Here is a 21,790-nt window from a genome sequence, read left to right as displayed (position 1 = left end):
AAGAGTATATTCATGTGGCAAACATCTTCTTTGGAGTTAACCTATCAAACATTATGGAAGAGGTCTTACAAGACATCATATTTCCAAATTTTCTCTCTACTGTGGTGATGCTGGCATTTGGAAAATCACTAGAAACATAATGATAGCAAGAATTTCCCTATGTTTTAGTAAAAAGTTTAACTAGTCACAAGCAAAAAAGAAAATGGTAACACTTCTTCCTTTTCCTGTGTGTTAAGATTTTCCATAGGGCTAGAGGGTTCTGCACAAAATGATAATTCATGGGGCAGAATTGCCATACCAGCTTTAAATTGTATACCCCTGGACTTGTCCATGAAATTAAGAAATCTTGCTAAGTCACTGTTACTTTGAATCTTCCTGTTACAGTCAAACCTAATTCTAATTAATACAGCACCTTATTCATAGATGGAAATAAATGCTAAATGAATTATCTAGAAGAGTGAAAAGTGGTTGATTCTAGCCATTAGGAAATAGTAATAAGGGAGCAGTAAGGAATATTGGTTTTATAGCAAGTTTTATGGAACTTAACTCCTTAAGCTATGTGCATGTATAACTTTGATTTTTAAAAAAGTAAAAAAGATAATAACAATAAAAATATGCTCTGATGTTCCTTATTTTGGCATTTAGGCTTCTCATACCATTATCCTACTCCAGTTCCTCTCTAGTCATTTGTATTCTTGTATTATCCCTCTTCTAGACTCCAATCTCCTTAAAAAGAGAAAAAGTGTCTAATGCATTTCTACTTCTTTGTTAATATATATACCATAGCATATTCAGCAAACGTAGGATTTAATTTGATTTTCCTTATGGATCCTAACAAAATAAAAGGCAAGGCTCTGAACAAGGCACTGTTTATTTTGAAAATAGTATTTCTTTTTAGAACCCTGTGCTCCATGATTTATCTCTATATTCTCTTTTTCTTCATGTATTTATGGGATAATACTTGATTTCTTCCTTTAGAATAATTTGTGTTTTGCCATTTTTTTCATTAATAGCATTTCCTTTTTGATCTTCTGGGATGACTCTCCAGTGTGAGCTGAAGCCTACTCGTATTTCCTTGAAAGGGCCAGCTGTAAGAATCTTTTCCGATTTACACACTGAATGATCCATGAAGTCAGCCATGGTGGGAATCTTTATGCCACAGAAATCAACAAATACTGTAAATCAGGGTATTTTTCCTTAAAAATATTTACCATCATACTACTGCTACTACTTAAATCTTATATCCACATCTTTCAAATTGAATGTAAACTACTGTTTCCCTGACTGATCAATATAATTTTTCAATCTAATATTCATTACATAAAATGTGAGATATATTTCACATTGCATCATACAATGTTTTAAGTAGTGTTACTGAGATATGTTTAGTATATCATACAATTCACTTATTTCATGTATATGATGAAAAGGTTTTTCCAAAAATATATTCATAGATTTGTGCAACAATTAGTCCAATTCCAAAATACATTTAGCATGCCAAAAAGAAACCCTATCCTCAGTAGTCATTCTCCATTCCTCCTTATCTCAAGCCCTTGGCAATTACTAATCTACTTTCCATCTCTGTAGATGTGACTATTATGGACATTTCATATAAATGGAATTATAAAATATGTGGTGTTTGGTGACTGGTTTCTTCACTTAGCATAATGTTTTCAAGAATCATCTATTCTGTAGTATGTTTCAATATTTCATTCCTTTACATGGTCATATACTATTGCATTATATGTATATATCACATTTTATATGCATTCACTTGATGAATATTTGTTTTTCCCCCACTTTTGAACAATGCTGTTATGAACATTCATGTATAACATGTTTAATTTTTCATTTAAATTCCAGTAGGTTAACATACAGTGTAATATTAGTTTCAGGTGTACAGTTTAGTGATTCAACACTTACATGTAACATCTGGTGCTTATCACAAGTACACTCCTTAATCCCCAGCACCTATTTAACCCATTTCCCAAACTAAATCCCCCCTTGAAATTATCAGTTTGTTCTCTGTAGTTGAGTCTGTTTCTTGGTTTCTCTCTCTCTCTCTCTCTCTCTCTCTTTTATTCCCCTCTCTCCCTCTATCTCTCTTTCCCCTATGCTCATTTGTTTCATCAAAATAACAAACTTCTGCACAGTAAAAGAAACAATCAACAAGCAAAAGGCAACTTAGAGAATAGGAGAAGATACTGGCAAAGGACATATCTGATAAAGGGTTAGTATCCAAAATCTACAAAGAAGTTATAAAACTCAACACCCCAAAATGAATAATCCAGTTAAAAAATGAGCAGAAGACAAAATAGACATTTTCCAAAGAAGACACGAGGATGGCCCACAGACACATGAAAAGATGCTCACCATCACTGATCATCAGGGAAATAGCAAAAACTACAATGAGCTATCACCTCACTCCTGTCAAAATGGCTAAAATTAACAACACAGGAAACTACAGGTGTTGGCAAGCATGTGGAGAACGGGGAGTCCTCTTGTATTGTTTGTGGAATGCAAACTAGTACAGCCACTATGGAAAACACTATGAAGCATCTCAAAAAGCTAAAAATACAATTACCCTATGAACCAGCAGTTTCATTACTATGTGTTTATCTAAAGAATACAAAAATACTTGTTCAAAGCAATAGATGTAGGCCAATGTTAATATCAGCATTATCTACGATAGCCAAATTATGGAAATAGCCCAAGTGTGCATTGAATGATGAATGGAATATTAGTCAGCCATAGCAAAGAATGAAATCTTAACATTTACAATGACATCAATGGAAATGTGGAGTATTACATTAAGTGAAATAAGCCAGACAATGAAAAATATTATATGATTTCACTCATATATTGAGTTTAAGAAACAAAACAAATATGCATATGTAAGTTTTTTAGTATATATACATTTCATTTCTTTTGGGTATGTGACTTGGACTGGAATTGCTGGATCATATGATAATTCTATGTTTAAAATTTTGAGGACTGTTTTCTAATGTAGTTAAAATATTTTACATTTTCACCAGAAGTGTATAATAGTTCCAATTTATCCACATCCTGGTCAGTACTTGTTACCATCTATCTTTTTTATCATAGACATCATATTGCCTGTTAAGTGGTATCTCATTCTGGTTTTCATTTCCATAATTACAAATGATGAATATTTTTTTGCATTTATTGACCATTTGTATATGTCCTCTGGATAAATGTATATTCCAATTCTCTGCCCATTTTAAATTTCATTATTTGTTTTCATTATTAAGATGTAAGAGATTTTTATGTAACCTGAATACAAGTTATTTATCAGATACGTGATTCGAACATATTTCCTCCCATTCTGTGGATTACCTTTTTCACTTTATTGATGTTCTTGTTTAGAGCACCTTGTGCAATTTTTAAAGCTTTCATTTATGACAATCTTCAGCCACAGCATGAAAATTATTGAAAATGTCTTACCCGAACTATTTCACAGTCAACATTTAATTCAGTTGCAACTGCTTCAATTTTCTCTCTACAGACAGAACCAAGGCTGGTCATTCCATTGTCCCAGTACTTCTTAAGGGTGGCTAAGTCTCGGTCACTGAACTGAGTGCGATCTTGTAGCTGTAAAACAGATTTAAAATAATTAGAATAATCAAAGGAAAGAATATCATAGAAAGAACCGTCTGGGTGACACATGCTAGGTTAATTTAAACACATAACAGTAGTGAAATTAATTTCATAGTACTTTTTAAACAAAATATTTATTTATTTATTTATTTATTTATTTATTTATTTATTTATGAGAAAGAGTGGGAGGAGGGGTAGAGGGAGAGGTAGAGAGAATCTTAAGCAAGCTCCATGTTCAGTGTGGAGCCTGATGCTGGGTTCAATCTCATGATTCTAAGATCACAACCTGAGCAGATACCAAGAGTCAGCGGCCTGACTGTGACACCCAGGCACTCCTAATTCACATTTCTTAATATTCTGAAATGGGCCTTTCTATGATATTTATTTCCATAATATGAAAGTATACTAGAATAAGATGAGTAAAAAATTTTATTTGTTAGCAATAAAGCAGTACTGATTTTAAATGGTTATTTTTAAAAAATATATTTATTCATGACAGACACAGAGAGAGGCAGAGGCACAGGCTGAGGGGGAAGCAGGCTTCATGCAGGGAGCCTGACATGGGACTCTATCCCAGGTCTCCAGGATCACACCCCGGGCTGAAGGCAGTGCTAAACCACTGGGCCATAGGGGCTGCCCCTTAAATGGTTATAATCACTTAAATAATATAATGTCATTATAAAATACAGATAAAATTTTAAAAAAGAATTTAAATAACCCACAATTCTGGAAATAGCACTTGTTGAAATTATGATGTGCATTTTTCAAAAATTTTTCTATGATACCCATATTCACATTTACACTATACACATTTCAAAAATAATAGGATAGGAGGGTGGGGGTTTGTCTCCAGCTCCTCTGCTTGAGCTGCCATCTCATCCAGTGCCCTGAGTAGATGGAATGGAACACTGATAATAAAATGTCTATTAACAATAAATAAATACATACATACATACATACATACATATATACATACAAACAGGATCACATCACTGTGTTATTTTTGGATAAGTTAATCTAGATTTGCCATACATATATCTTGCACTACTGTTATAATTAAAAGTATAAATAAAAGAAATATAAGAAGGAAAGGTAGCCATAAAAATCATGTTTATGGCTTCAGAAAGTTTCATAATAGAATAGAATTTCTATTCTATTTGTTCCTATCCCTTTTGTTCTTAGATTTTTTAATCCAATCAACAATGGTCTTTATATATTTTTTTAATTCAATGAATCCTGGAGGCATCCCTAGGAAGTAAATTAGAAGCCTAATGGAGAGGCCCTGGGTAGCTCAGTGGTTGAGCATCTGCCTTTGGCTCAGGTCATGATCCCAGGGTCCTGGGATCGAGTCCAACATTGGGATCCCTGAGAGAGTCTGCTTCTCCCTCTGCCTATGTCTCTGCCTCTCTCTGTATGTCTCTCATGAATGAATGAATAAATAAAAACTTTTTTAAGAAGTATGATGGAATAATGACTTCCATTTTACTGATAAGGAGTCAGAAAAGCAGCGTTATGGATCTCATTCAACAGGGCATAGAATGTCCATAGCAGAGCTAGAAATAGAAATCTGATATTTTTTCTAGTAACTTCACCCCATGATGCCTCCAATTATCTCACAGGATAGCGAAAAAATCTAAAAATAAATTTTAGTTAAAAATATATATCCTACAAAGCCCTGTATGTGTATATATATTTTTGTGATGAGAGAACAAGAATGGGAGAACAAGAGAGTGAGAGAAAAAAATCTTTGAGAATGAGTTGAGGAGAAATGCTGCAGATCATGGAATGAGGTATGAGGTTCTGATGCTGCCCTCCACCTCAGAAGATATCGTCCGGTCTCATATAGGCTGCACTTCAAATCCTTTGTAGACATATACTAATTTCTTTCTTTTTAAGATTTTATTTATTTATTTGAGGGAGAGAGCAGAAGTAGGGGGAGGGAGAGGCAGAGGGGGAAGCAGACTCCTTACTGAACAGGGAGCCCAATGTGGGGCTAGATCGCAGGAACCTGAGATCATGACCTGAGAGGAAGGCAGATGCTTAACTGACTAAGCCACCCAGGCACCCCAACATATACAGATTTCAATATTCTTTTTCTAACTGAAATTTAGAATGGAGCCCTTTCCTAAATTGGATTTGAATAATAATGGAAAATAATATATACAACATATAAAATGACTTATATAAAAGAGTTATCATAACTAAAACTGATAAAATACTAAGCAACAAGTGCAAATTTGTTTTAAAGCTACAATCTTTCGAAAAAGAATTTTAAACATTAGGAATGAAAGCAATATATGAATGCATGGTTTACTACCAAAAGAGTGAATTTAGGCTGTATAATTAACCTGTTTGTCTATTTGTAAGAAATATAATACAGTTGTTCTGTGTGTATGTTAATCAACCAAATTGCTTATCAGATAAATCTGTTCTTCTACTTAAAAAGCCCTGATAAGTAACATGTATTATAAGTACTAGTACTGAATTACATGCTCCTAATAAATGAATCAAAATATTCCATCCAAGCTTTCTTTTTAAAAACAAGTCACATAACCTCAAGTTATTTACATAAAAATCTCATTAGGTTTTCATTCTATATTGATTATATAATAGTTTTATAGTTAAAATTCTCAAAATGGATAGCAAAATAAATGGTAGTCAGGTTCTATGTAGATTCAAATAATCCACCATAACAGCCAGCATAAGTATTCTCATATATTTTCATTGCATCAAATTCTCCAGTGAAAGACAGCCTATATTACTGTCAGAATGGAAGGAATAATTAGAACACTAAACACACTCAGCCATTAATTTGTAATTCATTTAGAAGACACCCAAAGCTGATTCATTCCTTGAATTGAACTAAATAAAACCTAACTTGATTTGTTAGAAATGTGCTGGGGTCTCAACATTACCAATGTTGATAGAATCTTTTTGCTTATTTTTTTAAAGATTTTATTAATTTATTCACGAGAGAGAGAGAGGCAGAGACACAGGCAGAGGGAGAAGCAGGCTCCATGCAGGGAGCCTGATGTGGGACTCCACACCGGGTCTTCCAGGATTAGGCCCTGGACCAAAGGTGGCACTAAACTACTGAGCCACCTGGGCTGCCCTCTTTTTGCTTATTAAGTAGAAGTTTATGGGGGAAGAGTAGTTACATTTAAAGTTCTTTTTGAAAGGTTTATATTTATTTATTCATGAGACTCAGAGAGAGAGGCAGAGACACAGGCAGAGGGAGAAGCAGGCTCCCCATGGGGAGCCCCATGCAGGACTTGATCCCAGGAACCCAGGATCATGCCCTGAGCCGAAGGCATATGCTCAAACACTGAGCCACCCAAGCGTCCCTATTTTTAAAGTTCTTAAGAGCGGATGGCTGGATGCCTCATTGGTTAAGCTCTGCTTTCAGCGCAGGGTATGAGCCTGGGGTTCAGGGATTGAGTCCCACATCAGGCTTCCTGGGGCGAGCCTGATTCTCCCTCTGCCTATGTCTCTGCCTCTCTCTCTTTCTCAGTCTCTCATGAATAAATAAATAAATTTTAAAAAGGTTATTAAGAGCATATTTTAACCAAGCAAATAAATAAGGTAACAAAAATAATTTATCATTATAACTGTAAATATTGACTTAGAGAAGGATAAAAAGGTGGACCCAAAGAATAAGGTAGATACTGTCTTGAAGTCAAAAATCAGTTTTGTTTTTCAATTGAGCTCTAAAGCCACTTTCACTTTACAAAGAAACTTACTGCCTAAGCCACTGGCTTAAGTTAGAGAGACATATTACACAATGCTCTTGCTGATTTTGTGAAAAGAGTGACATTCCAGTTACATTCCTTGACAATTTAGGTGAAAGCTGAGGCTTGGCCCAAGTGACCAGATAATTGTGTTGATTTTATGTGAATTATATTTAATACAACAGAAAACTTCTGGCCTCTTCACCAGCTTCAATAACATTTCTAGGAATTTAGTTATTTGTTTTTCTTTTAAAAAATAGAATTAGATGTCAAAAGTGTGATGTTGGGGAGCACAGTTTCCTGTTTTAAATGTGTATCTTAGTTAAATGTAGAACTAAACTATTTATTTGTATTCAGAGGTAACCCTTATTCCTTTAGTGTTCCATAGGCTGTGCACTATTCAGGTCTATTTCAATCATCAGTCAAGACACTAGGCAGCACTGCTGAGATATCAAACTTGTTTTATGAAATTCTGTTTACCTTTCCACTTGACAATGGGCTCATTAATAGCAGAGATCATACCTCTTTACTTTTTTTTATACCTCTTTACTTTCATTTTCACTGTAAAAATGAATTAATAATGTACTTGATTAAAAAAATAGTCAAACTCTCAGAAAGGTATAAAATGAGCTACATCCTCTCTTCCTTATTTACAAATTCCTATTCTAAACAACAAAGACAACTGCTATAAGTAATTTCCTTCTTTTCAAATAATAAATTTATTTTTTATTGGCGTTCAATTTGCCAACATACAGAATAACACCAAGTGCTCATCCTATCAAGTGCCCACCCTCAGTGCCCATCACACATTCACCCCCATGCCCCGCCCTCCTCCCCTTCCACCACCCCTAGATCGTTTCCCAGAGTGAGGAGTCTTTATGTTCTGTCTTCCTTTCTGATATATCCTACCCAATTCTCCCATCACTTCTATTCCCTTTCACTATTACTTATATTCCCCAAATAAATGAGAACATATAATGTTTGTCCTTCTCCGATTGCCTTACTTCACGCAGCATAATACCCTCCAGTTCCATCCACTTTGAAGCAAATGGTGGGTATTTGTCGTTTCTAATGACTGAGTAATATTCCATTGTATACATAAACCACATCATCTTTATCCATTCATCTTTCCATAGACACTGAGGCTCCTTCCAAAGTTTGGCTATTGTGGACATTGCTGCTAGAAACATCAGGGTGCAGGTGTCCCGGCGTTTCATTGCATCTGTATCTTTGGGGTAAATCCCAAACAGTGCAATTGCTAGGTCGTAGGGCAGGTCTATTTTTAACTCTTTGAGGAAACTCCACACAGTTTTCCAGAGTGGCTGCACCAGTTCACATTCCTACCAACAGTCAAGAGGGTTCCCTTTTCTCCGCATCCTCTCCAACATTTGTGGTTTCCTGCCTTGTTAATTTTCCCCATTCTCACTGGTGTGAGGGGGTATCTCATTGTGGTTTTGATTTTTATTTCCCTGATGGCCGGTGATGCGGAGCATTTTCTCTGTGCTTGGTGGCAATGTCTATGTCTTCCTCTGTGAGATTTCTCTTCATGTCTTTTGCCCATTTCATGATTGGATTGTTTGTTTCTTTGCTGTTGAGTTTCATAAGTTCTTTATAGGTCTTGGAAACTAGCCCTTAATCTGATAGGTCATTTGCAAATATCTTCTCCCATTCTGTAGGTTGTCTTTTAGTTTTGTTGACTATATCCTTTGCTGTGCAAAAACTTCTTATCTTGATGAAGTCCCAATAGTTCATTTTTGCTTTTGTTTCTTATGCCTTCATGGATGTATCTTGCAAGAAGTTACTGTGGCCGAGTTCAAAAAGAGTGTTGCCTGTGTTCTCCTCTAGGATTTTGATGGAATCTTGTCTCACATTTAGATCTTTCATCCATTTTGAGTTTATCTTTGTGTATGGTGAAAGAGAGTGGTCCAGTTTCATTCTTCTGCATGTGGATGTCCAATTTTCCCAGTACCATTTGTTGAAGAGACTGTCTTTCTTCCAATGATTAGTCTTTCCTCCTTTATCGAATATTAGTTGACCATAAAGTTGAGGGTCCACTTCTGGATTTTCTATTCTGTTCCATTGTTCTATGTGTCCGTTTTTGTGCCAGTACCACAGTATCTTCATGATCACATCTTTGTAGTACAACCTGAAATCTGGCATTGTGATGCCCCCAGCTATGGTTTTCTTTTTTAAAATTCCCCTGGCTATTCGGGGTCTTTTCTGATTCCACACAAATCTTAAAATAATTTGTTCTAACTCTCTGAAGAAAGTCCATGTTATTTTAATAGGGATTGCATGAAACGTGTAAATTGCCCTGGGTAACATTGACACTTTCACAATATTAATACTGCCAATCCATGAGCATGGAATATGTTTCCATCTCTTTGTGTCTTCCTCAATTTCTTTCAGAAGTGTTCTATAGTTCTTAGGGTATAGATCATTTACATCTTTGGTTAGGTTTATTCGTAGGTATCTTATGCTTTTGGGTGCAATTGTCAATGGGATTGACTCCTTAATTTCTCTTTCTTTAGTCTCATTGTTAGTGTATAGCAATGCCCCTGATTTCTGGGCATTGATTTTGTATCCTGCCACAATTCGAAATTGCTGGAGGAGTTCTAGCAATCTTGGGGGTGGAGGCTTTTGTGTTTTCTACTTAGAGGATCACGTCATCGGCGAAGAGGGAGAGTTTGACTTCTTCTTTGCCAATTTGAATGCCTTTAATGTCTTTTTGTTGTCTGATTGCTGAGGCTATTGAATGCCTTTAATGTCTTTTTGTTGTCTGATTGCTGAGGCTAGGGCTTCCAGTACTATGTTGAATAGCAGTGGCAAGAGTGGACATCCCTGTCTTGTTCCTGATCTTAGGGGAAAGGCTCCCAGTGCTTCTCCATTGAGAATTATATTTGCTGTGGGCTTTTCGTAGATGGCTTTTAAGATGTTGAGGAATGTTCCCTCTGTCCCTACCCTCTGAAAAGATTTGATCAGGAATGGATGCTGTATTTTGTCAGATGATTTCTCTGCATCTAATGAGAGGATCATATGGTTCTTGGTTTTTCTCTTGCTGATATGATGAATCACATTGATTGTTTTACGAGTGTTGAACCAGCCATGTGTCCCAGGAATAAATCCCACTTGGTCATGGAGAATAATTTTCTTAATGTACTGTTGTATCCTATTGGCTAGGATCTTGTTGAGAATTTTTGCATCCATGTTCATTAGGGATATTGGTCTGTAATTCTCCTTTTTGGTGGGGTCTTTGTCTGGTTTTGGAATTAGGGTGATGCTGGCCTCATAGAACGAATTTGGAAGTATTCCATCTCTTTCTATGTTTCCAAACAGCTTTAGTAGAATAGCTATGGTTTCTTCTTTAAAAGTTTGATAGAATTCCCCTGGGATGGCATCTGGCCCTGGACTTTTGTGTCTTGGGAGGTTTTGAATGACTGCTTCAATTTCCTCCCTGGTTATTGGCCTGTTCAGGTTTTTTGTTTCTTCCTGTTCCAGTTTTGGTAGTTTGTGGCTTTCCAGAAATACATCCATTTCTTCTAGATTGCCTAATTTATTGGCGTATAGCTGTTCATAATATGTTTTTAAAATCGTTTGTATTTCCTTGGTGTTGGTAGTTATCTCTCCTTTCTCATTCATCATTTTATTATTTTGAGTCTTCTCTCTCTTCTTTTTAATAAGGCTGGCTAATGGTTTATCTTATTAATTCTTTCAAAGAACCAACTCCTGGTTTTGTGGATCTGTTCCACACTTCTTCTGGTCTCGATTTCATTGAGTTCTGCTCGAATCTTTATTAATTCTCTTCTTCTGCTGGGTGTAGGATCTATTTGCTGTTTTTTCTCCAGCTCCTTTAGGTGTAAGGTTAGCTTTTGTATTTGAGTTCTTTCCAGTTTTTGGATGGATGCTTCTCTGCAATGTATTTCCCCCTCAGGACTACTTTTGCTGCATCCCAAAGATTTTGAACGGTTGTATCTTCATTCTCATTAGTTTCCATGAATATTTTAAATTCTTCCTAAATTTCCTGGTTGACCCTTTCATCTTTTAGCAGGATGGTCCTTAACCTCCAAATGGTTGAAGTCCTTCCAAACGTCTTGTTGTGATTTAGTTCTAATTTGAAGGCATTATGGTCTGAGAATATGCAGGGGATGATCCCAATCTTTTGGTATCGGTTCAGACCCAATTTGTGACCCAGTATGTGGTCTATTCTGGATAAAGTTCCATGTGCACTTCCGACGAATGTGTATTCACTTGCGTTGGGATGAAAGTTCTGTAGATATCTGTGAAATCCATCTGGTCCAGTGTATCATTTAAAGCTCTCGTTTCTTTGGAGATGTTGTGTTTAGAAGACCTATCGAGTGTAGAAATCACTAGTTGAAGTCACCAAGTATAAGTTTATTATTATATAAGTATGCCTTGACTTTGGTTATTAGTTGATTGATATTTTGGCAGATCCCACATTCGGGGCATATATATTGAGGATTGTTAAGTCCTCTTGTTGCATAGGTCCTTTAGGTATGATACAGTGTCCCTGTTCGTCTCTCACTACAGTCTTCGGGGTAAATTTTAGTTTATCTGATATAAGGATGGCTACCCCTGCTTTCTTTTGAGGACCATTTGATTGGTAAATGGTTCTCCAACCTTTTATTTTCAGGCTGTAGGTGTCCTTCTGTCTAAAATGAGTCTCTTGTAGACAGCAAATAGATGGGTCCTGCTTTTTTATGCAGTCTGACACCTCGTGCCTTTTGATGGGGTCATTAAGCCCATTCACATTCAGAGGTACCATTGAAAGATATGAGTTTAGTGTCATCATGATATCTATTCAGTCCTTGTTTTTGTGGATTGTTCGACTGGACTTCTACTTAAAGGGGAATTTTAAGAGTCCCCTTAAAATTTCTTGCAGAGTTGGTTTGGATATTCTTTCAGTTCCTGCCTGTCTTGGTAGCTCTTTATCTCTCCTTGCATTCTGAATGAGAGCCTTGCTGGATAAAGTATTCTTGGTGGCATGTTTTTCTCATTGAGGACCCTGAATATATCCTGCCAGCCCTTTCTGGCCTGCCAGGTCTCTGTGGAGAGGTCTGATGTTACCCTAATACTCCTCCTCATAAAATTCAGGGATTTCTTGTCTCTTGATTCTTTTAGGATCTTCTCTTTATCTTTGGAATTTGCAAGCTTAACTATTAAATGTGGAGGTGTTGAATGGTTTTTATTGATTTTAGGGGGGGATCTATTTCCTGGATCTGAATGCCTGTATCCCCTCCTAGATTAATGTTTTCAGCTATCATTTTTCAAACACATATTCTGGACGTGTGTCCCTTTCGGCGCCCTCGGGAACCCCAATTAAACGTAGGTTTTTCTTCCTTAGGCTGCTTTATTTCCCTTAATCTATCCTCATGGTATTTTAATCGTTTGTCTCTTTTTTCCTGTTTTCCTTTGCCATCAACTTGTCTTCTATGTCACTCACTCACTCTTCCACCTCGTTAACCCTCGTCGTTAGGACTTCTAGTTTGGATTGCATCTCATTCAATTGATTTTTAATTTCTGCCTGATTAGATCTAAATTCTGCAGGCATGAAGTCTCTTGAGTCCTTTACGCTTTTTTCTAGAGCCACCAGTAGCTTTATAACAGTGCTTCTGAGTTGGCTTTCTGACATTGAATTGTAATCCAGATTTTGTAACTCTGTGGGATAGAGGATTGTTTCTGATTCTTACTTCTGAGGTGAGGTTTTCCTTCCAGTCATTTTGCTCAGTGCAGAGTAGCCAAAAAGAAGTATTGGGGAAAGGAGAAAAAGTGAGTAGAGAAAGAAGGAAAGAAAAGAGAAAAAGAAAAAAGAAAAAAGGAAGAGAAAAAGGAAAAAGAGAAGAAAAAGAAAAAGAAAGAAGGAAAAAAAGGGTGGGGGAAGCAAAAAGAAATTAAAAAAAAAACCACGGGGGAGTATCTTCTGATTCTGTATACTTTAAGTCCCTTGGCTTCCCCTGGAACTTGTCCGTCTAGCTGGTCTTCTGGGGGAGAGGCCTGTTGTGCTGATTTTCAGGTGTTAGCACTTGGGGGAGCTGCTCAGCTCCCTGCCTGGTGCAGGGCTCAGTGGGGGTTGTTTACCCCGTGAGGCCCCAGGAGGAACAACCACAGAGGCGGCGGCCAGCTATGGAGCTCTGGATTCAGCTCCCGCAGTAGGTACAGAGCTTTCAGTCTGCAGGGGCCTGTATGCTCCGGGGGTGGGGCCGCTGATCTGCTCAGCTTGGGGTAGGAGTGTCCTTGCTGTCCTGGGCCTTCCTGGCTTCTGCCTGTCCCGGGGGGAGGCCGGATTCTGGGCTGTGTCCCTGGCGCCCTGTGCTCCCGGGCCTGCGCTGTTGGATTCGCGCTACCGGCCCGCAGCCCCCTCCGCTTGGAGCCTCCGCTCAAGCCCATGGGGAGCTGCTCCCGGGTCCAGCCGTGCGCGCTGCAGCCTTTTAGGGAGCTCGGCGCACTCTCCTGGGGCGCAGGTGTCTGTTAGTCTCAGGGAGCCCGAGGGCATCCCCGCCCTCCTGCGGTCCTGCTCTAACTCCCTGCCAGCACCTTTCCCGCCCGGGAAGATTGGTGAAGTTCCTGCTTCTCCGGGTCGGTGCTTTCCTGTCCTGGGAACACTCGCCTGGGCCTTAGCCCGGCTTCTCCCGGGGCCCCTCCCCCTTGGATGCCTTTTCTTTCTTTATTTCTTTTTTCCCCCGTCTTCCTACCTTGATAGAAGCACGAAATCTTCTCACTGTAGCATTCCAGCTGTTCTCTCTTTAAATCTCAGGTCTAATTCGTAGATTTTCAGGATGATTTGAAGGTTATCTAAGTAATTTGGTGAGGACAGGTGATTTGGGGACCCTACTTTTCCGCCATCTTGCCCCTCCTCAGAGGGATGGTTTAAATAGATGATAGGCATTAAGGAGTGAAATTCTGATGATCACCAGGTGTCATAAGTACTTAATCAGTATATTGTACACCCTAAATTAATATTACACTGTATTTTAACTAATTGGAATTTAAATTAAAGTTTAAAAGAATTAAAAATAAAATAAAAAATAAAGATTATTTAGAACCCCTCCCCCCAAAGAAAGTTCTTGCATCCCAGGATAAATTCAACTTGGTCACAATTTATGAATCTTTTAATATGCTGTTTAATTCAGTTTGCTACTACTTGTTTAAAAATTTTGCATGTATATTCATCGGGGTTATTGGTCTGTAGTTTTCTTATAGAGCCTTTGTCTGACTTTGAATCAGGGTAATGCTGGCCTCTAAAAATGTGTTTGGGTGTTTCTTGCCTTTTTTTTTACAGCTTTCATAGACCTAGTGTATGTAGCATCCCATTACCATTCTGAGACAGAGGAGGTAGAAACCAGTTGCTTGGTAGCACTCTGAAAATCTGGGATACTGAATATTTGATACATCTCTTACCCTCTTCAAGAAGAAGCTGGGATCCAAGGGTTTCCTCCTAATACTATGGTGCTATGCCAATGGTAGGGATTATAATGAGAGTATCTCCAATTTTCTTACCAGTTTCAATGTGGCTAGTTTTACACTTGCCCTGGGGCCAGGAACCTCTAACTTGTTTCTTGATTTCTCACAAAAGAACTTCTATGTGTATTGCTGTGGAACTGATAGGTCTGTCAGGGGAAAGACAGTTTAGGGCTTCCTATTCTACTATCTTGCTGATGTCACTTCCATTATTTTTTTATAGGTTAACACTAGAATTTCAAAGGTTTAGACTGATTATTAGTTTATATGACTCTCACGTATTACTCTTTTTTTTTCTAAAGAGAACATATTATATTTTGGCAGTTTTAAATTGTATTACGTATTTGAAACATTGTAGTGCTCTTTGGCTCTCAATGTTGATTTTTTATAAATCCTAAAATCATGTAAAGTTGTTAAAAGATCTTAAAATATATTGCAATTAACCTGAGTAGCTTGCTAAATACTAATTTAATTTGTAAATTTCTTCTTTCTGCTACAAGTTATGAGAAGATATTTTAAGAAAATCTCAGGGTATAAATAGAAGTAACAGAAAATTAGAATTCAAATGAAATTACAAATAAATCCAGGAGGTTTCATAGACCTATAGTCCTTTTGGGAATAAAAAAGTCACTTAAAATTTTGGTAAGTTTATTTTCATAATATGGCTTAATTACTGACAGACAATGGATTCTGATCAGTGCACCCCAACCAGAAGAATAAGGACAGTGTTTTACAACTTTGACTTATCATAAGAATCACCTGGCCATTTTTTAAAAGATTTTATTTGTTTGAGAGAAAGAGAGAGAGAGAGAGAGAGAGAGAGAGAGAGAGAATGAGCAGAGGGGTGGGGCAGAGGGAGATATAGAGCAGACTCCCCTCTGGGCAGGGACCCTGACATAGGGCTCAATCCCAGGACCCTAAGATTTGACCTGATCCAAAGGCAGATGCTTAACCGACTGAGCCACCCAGGCACCCCTCAGCTGGCCATTTATTAAGAATACTATTTTTAGGTCTTCCCTTAGAGATTCTGATTTGCTAGATTTTGGATAATATCCAGACATTTATTTTGACACAGCACATCCACCCTCAACACACAGTGATTCCTATGGTAAGGCAAGGTTGGGAAACAGTATACTGCCTTGACAAATTCAAGATACTGACTGCTATAAACTGTTAATTCCAGGGGCTGAAAAGAAGAGAATGCTATTAGTACCCATTATCAGCGACTTGCTTAAAAAGTTAAACCTCCATATTTTTGCAAACCTGACTGGAACAGCTACCCATCTTCTTTCTTCCATTCTCCTTGTAGTCCAAACATAATCCTAAACATGCCAAGACTCCAAAGAAATAAAAATAAATAGGCGATCTTACTAGAAAGAAAAGCTGAGGACCCCTACAAACAATAGCTTTTTTGCTTTGCTGATTCTACTACAAGGCAAAATACCAAAGATTGTTAGATCACAAGTCAGAAGAGACTTGAGTTCTAATCAAAGTTTAATCATTTGATAGATATACAGTATTTTCAAATAATTTAATCATTCTGCATTTAGTATTTTCATAAAGGAAATATAAATAAAAATGTCTACCCTATCTATCTTTTAAAATTTTTGCACAGATTAGAATAAGGTGGCATAAATAAAATACAGTTGGCCCTTGAATAATATGAACGTTAGGGGCACTAACCTCTGCAAAGTCAAAAATCTGTGTATAACTTTGACTCCTCAAAGCCATAAGTACTAAGGGCCTACAGTTGACCAGAATTCTTACCAATGAAATAAACATTTGATTAACAAATACATACTGTATTCTTACAATGAAGTAAGCTAGAGAAGAACATGTTATTAATAAAATTATAAAAGAAAATGCATTTATAGTACTGTACTGTATTTAAAAATCTGCATGTAAGTAGACCCATGCAGTTCAGACCCATGTTGTTCAAGGGTCAATTGTAACTTTAAACTATAAATAACTATGCATATGTTAGAATGATTTTTACTACTGAAGAGCCAAAATCTAATACAAGTAGTATTTCCATACATAGATTGTTATAATAACAATCAGAATGATTTTGTAGTTCATAAAATTCAAAAATACAGCATCCAGATTTTTAAAATGCTACTTTAATTCCCTAATTTATATAGACCTATTTTCATTCCACAAGTGGAATGAAAGCATATTTTCTTACAGTTTGGTTAATACAAGAAACTAAAGCACACAAAATTCCGCATTTTTTTCTGTATTGGGAATGCACCCCATTTTTACATTTCTTTTTTTAATAAATTTTTACTTATTTATGATAGTCACACAGAGAGACAGAGAGAGGCAGAGACACAGGCAGAGGGAGAAGCAGGCTCCATGCACTGGGAGCCTGACGTGGGATTCGATCCCAGGTCTCCAGGATGGCGCCCTGGGCCAAAGGCAGGCGCCAAACCGCTGCGCCACCCAGGGATCCCCCATTTTTACATTTCTAAGCACAGTTTTCAATAATCTTTCTGAGGCTTTCTGTAAACCACATTTCTGCCTTTGAACCAACTGTCTTTGAATGAGATTTTGCCAACAGAGTGGTAGATGTTCCTTCCTTTCATTTTGTTTTCTATTTCTGTCAGCATCATCCTAGGAATAGCAGTTCATCCTGGCACTGATTGCTGGTAATAGTAGCAATCAGTTTCAGTTTTCTCACATTACTAGAATCAGCCTCCTTGTGCCCCCAGAGATAACATCATTAGCTGGCAGGGTACCAATACTCGGAAATCTGAGTCTTAGCTTAGCAGATCCCCTCATTTAATTTTGTAGCTTCTGAAAATCCAAACTTCACTTTGTCTTCTTAGCCCCAGGGGTGACAGCAACCTCACACATTTACACTCTTGTTGTTTCAAAGTTTCCTCTTTGGTTTTAAAAATTATCTAAAATTTGTCTAAACAATTTATCATATTAAATTCCTCTGGCGTGTTTTCTGTTTTCCTGCATGGACACTTATTGATACAAACTGTTCATTTAACAATCAGTTTCACAAAAATGACCTTTCAGGATGATGTGTTTGTGGACAATAACTATTGCATGAATAGAATATTAGACACAGTGTGGTACTGGCACAAAAACAGACACATAGATCAATGGAACAGAATAGAGAACCCAGAAGTGGACCCTCAACTTTATGGTCAACTAATATTCAATAAAGGAGGAAACACTATCCACTGCAAAAAAGACAGTCTCTTCAATAAATGGTGCTGGGAAAACTGGACATCCACATGCAGAAGAATGAAACTACACCACTCTCTTTCTCCATACACAAAGATAAACTCAAAATGGATGAAAGATCTAAATGTGAGACAAGATTCCATCAAAATCCTAGAGGAGAACACAGGCAACACCCTTTTTTGAATTCAGCCACAGTAACTTCTTGCAAGATACATTCATGAAGGCAAAAGAAACAAAAGCAAAAATGAACTATTGGGACTTCATCAAGATAAGAAGCTTTTCCACAGCAAAGGATACAGTCAACAAAACTAAAAGACAACCTACAGAATGGGAGAAGATATTTGCAAATGACGAATCAGATAAAGGGTAGTTTCCAAGATCTATAAAGAACTTATGAAACTCAACACCAAAGAAACAAACAATCCAATCATGAAATGGGCAAAAGACATGAACAGAAATCTCACAGAGGAAGGCATAGACATGGCCAACATGCACATGAGAAAATGCTCGGCATTACCTGCCAAAAGGGAAATACAAATCAAAACCACAATGAGATACCCCCTCACTCCAGTGAGAATGGGGAAAATTAACAAGGCAGGAAACCACAAATGTTGGAGAGGATGCGGAGAAAAGGGAACCCTCTTACACTGTTGGTGGGAATGTGAACTGGTGCAGCCACTCTGGAAAACTGTGTGGAGGTTCCTCAAAGAGTTAAAAATAGACCTGCCCTACGACCCAGCAATTGCACTGTTGGGGATTTACCCCAAAGATGCAGATGCAATGAAACGCCGGGACACCTGCACCCCGATGTTTATAGCAGCAATGTCCACAATAGCCAAACTTTGGAAGGAGCCTTGGGGTCCATATAAATATGAATGGATAAATAAGATGTGGTTTATGTATACAATGGAATATTACTCAACCGTTAGAAATGACAAATACCCACCATTTGCTTCAACATAGATGGAACTGGAAGGTACTATGTTGAGTGAAGTAAGTCAATCGGAGAAGGACAAACATTGTATGTTCTCATTCATTGGGGAATATAAATAATAGTGTAAGGGAATATAAGGGAAGGGAGAAGAAATGTCTGGGAAATATCAGAAAGGGAGACAGAACATAAAGACTCCTAACTCTGAGAAACGAACGGATGGTGGAAGGAGAGGAGGGTGGGGGGTGAGGTTGAATGGGTGACGGGCACTGAGGGGGGAACTTGACGGGATGAGCACTGGGTGTTATTCTGTATGTTGGTAAATTGAACACCAATAAAAAATAAATTTATTATAAAAAAAAGTCGTGAATGATGGAGGATTGGGGACAGAAGCTAAAGAGAAGAGGAACTTTAAAGACATGTCTGTTTCTAAAAAAAAATTAAAAAAATAAAAAAGACATATCTGTTTCTGTATGTGTATGAGTGGTATTGAACATAGAAATATAGTTCATCATAACAATCACTCTAAACCTCAAGTACTCTAATACTATATTAGTTTTCCAAATGGATTCATCCTTCTTTATTCCTTCTTTTGGTTAACGGAATTTCATTTTCCTAGTCACCATTATAAAGAAAAAAATTAGAAGTCACCTATGATTTCATCTACTCATTCATTCTTTCTACATTGAATCAGTTATCAAGTCCAATCATTTTTCTCCTTTACACCTATTGTATTCACTACCTCATTCTATCCACACTGTTACCGTCTTCATTCAGGTCATCATTTCCTGCTTGGAGTATTGAAATTGTTTTAGATTGTGTTCCCAGCTTCAGTTTAGTATTTTTCCAACTGCTAAAGGTTTACCAATCTCACTGATTTTTACCCAGAATTAGATTGTTTGTTCATTGATTTTATCTATCCCTTTCATATTTTAATTTCCATGATTTCTGCTCTTTTAATTTCCTGCCTTCTGTTTGCTCTGGGTTTGTTTTGTTCACATTTTTCTAGTTTCTTGAAATACAAACTTAGATGTTCAATTTGAGTCCTTTCCTCATTTCCAATGTTAGTATGCAGTGTTGCAATGAAAATTTTAGTACTGTTTAAGCTATATTCCACCTGTTTTGATTGCTGTATTTTCATTTCTGTGTAGTTATATGTATTTTCTTCTGTGATTCTCTCTTTGATTCATGGATTATTTAGAATCATGTTGTTTAATTTCTATGTAATTAGTTAATGTTCTTATTGTTTTCCTGTTACTCAGTTCTAGTTTGATTCCAGTGAAGTCAGAGTTTACAATATGTACGGTTTCAATCTTTTAAAGCTATTGAGACTTTTTTTATGGTTTTGGATAAGGTGTATCTTGATGAATGTTCCAAGGACCTTTATTTTTTTTCCAAGGACCTTTAAAAGCTATGTTCTCTTCTTGTTGGGTGGAGTATTTTATACATGTTCTATATATTTTTATTAGATCTTATTGGTTGTGTTGTTCAAATCTTCTTTGTCCTTATTGATTTTCTGTCTCGTAGTTTTATCAGTTTCTGAGAAGACAGTGTTGAAGTACCAATCTATAATTGTATACTTGCCTATTATCCTTCCTGCTCTATCAGTTTTTGCTTCAGGCATTTTGAAGATCTATTTCTTTTGTACAATTTTAGGATTGATAGGTCTTCCTGGTGAATATACCATTTTACAGTATATAATTACTTCTCTTTATCTAGTAATTTTATTTATTTTAAAGTCTATTTTAGTTTTATTGATTGCTTCCTTTGCTGTACAGAAGCTTTTTTATCTTGATGAGGTCCCACTAGTTCATTTTTGCTTGTTACATTTACCTATGTTGATGTGTCTAGGAAGAGGTTGCTGCCTGTGTTCTCCTCTAGGATTTTGATGGTTTCCTGTGTCACACTTAGATTTTTCATCTGGTTTGAATTTACTTTCCTCTGTAGTGTAAGAAAGTGGTCCAGGTTTATTCTTCTGCATGTTTCTGTCCAGTTTTCCCAACAGCATTTGATGCAGAGATTGTCTTTTTCAAATTGGGTATTCTTTCAGCTTTGTTGAACTTTATTTGACTATATATTTATGGGTCCAATTCTGAGTTTTCTATTCTGTTCCATTGCCTATGTGTCTGTTTTTGTGCCTGTACCAGAATGTCTTGACAATCAAAGCTTTGTAATATTGCTTGGTGTCTGGAATCATGATGTCTCAAGCTTTGGTTTTCTTTTTCAGGATTGCTTTGGTTGGGATCCCTGGGTGGCGCAGCGGTTTGGCGCCTGCCTTTGGCCCAGGGCGTGATCCTGGAGACCCGGGATCGAATCCCACATCGGGCTCCCGGTGCATGGAGCCTGCTTCTCCCTCTGCCTGTGTCTCTGCCTCTCTCTCTTTCTCTCTGTGTGACTATCATAAATAAATAAAAATTAAAAAAAATTAAAAAAAAAAAAAAAAAAAAGGATTGCTTTGGTTATTCAGGGTCTTTTGTGGTTCCATACAAATTTTAGGACTGTTGTTATAGATCTGTGAAAAATGCTGGTGGTATTTTTTAATTTATTAATTTAAATCCAATTAGCCAGCATGTAGTACATAGTTTTAATGTAGAGAGAAGCAATCAATAAAGCTAAAAGGCAGCCCATGGAAGATATTTGCATAATATCTGATAAAGGGTTAGTATCCAAAACCTATAAGGAACTTACCAAACACAACACCTAAAAAAACAAATAATCCAGTTAAGAAATGGACAGAAGAGATGAATAGATCCTTTTACAAAGAAGACATTCAGATATTAAAACATGCTTGGGAGTGCCTGGGTGGCTCAGTGGTTGAGTGTCTGCCTTTGGCTCAAGC

The 21,790-nt window shown here is 37.0% G+C and overlaps 1 protein-coding gene across 6 annotated transcripts in view; it reads right to left on the bottom strand.

The window, feature by feature from the left end:
- HDX (highly divergent homeobox) overlaps positions 1 to 21,790 on the bottom strand; it is a 280,813-nt gene that overhangs the window by 151,335 nt on the left and 107,688 nt on the right. For 5 of the 6 annotated variants that reach the window (XR_012026078.1, XR_012026077.1, XR_012026080.1 and 2 more), the window contains exon 5: positions 3,466 to 3,612. Coding sequence is in view for 2 of the 6 variants with exons in the window: in XM_072815335.1 (XP_072671436.1) it covers positions 3,466 to 3,612 (147 nt within the window). In the remaining 4 variants the exon portion in view is untranslated. Of the gene's footprint in view, positions 1 to 862; positions 1,150 to 3,465; positions 3,613 to 21,790 lie in introns of those variants that run through there. The other variant, XM_072815336.1, reaches the window with a different exon arrangement.

This window comes from Canis lupus, chromosome X (assembly GCF_048164855.1).
Source record: "Canis lupus baileyi chromosome X, mCanLup2.hap1, whole genome shotgun sequence".
Lineage (NCBI taxonomy): Eukaryota > Metazoa > Chordata > Mammalia > Carnivora > Canidae > Canis > Canis lupus.
The sequence above is the reverse complement of the archived record's forward strand: the minus strand, read 5'-3'. Positions and strand labels throughout refer to the sequence as shown.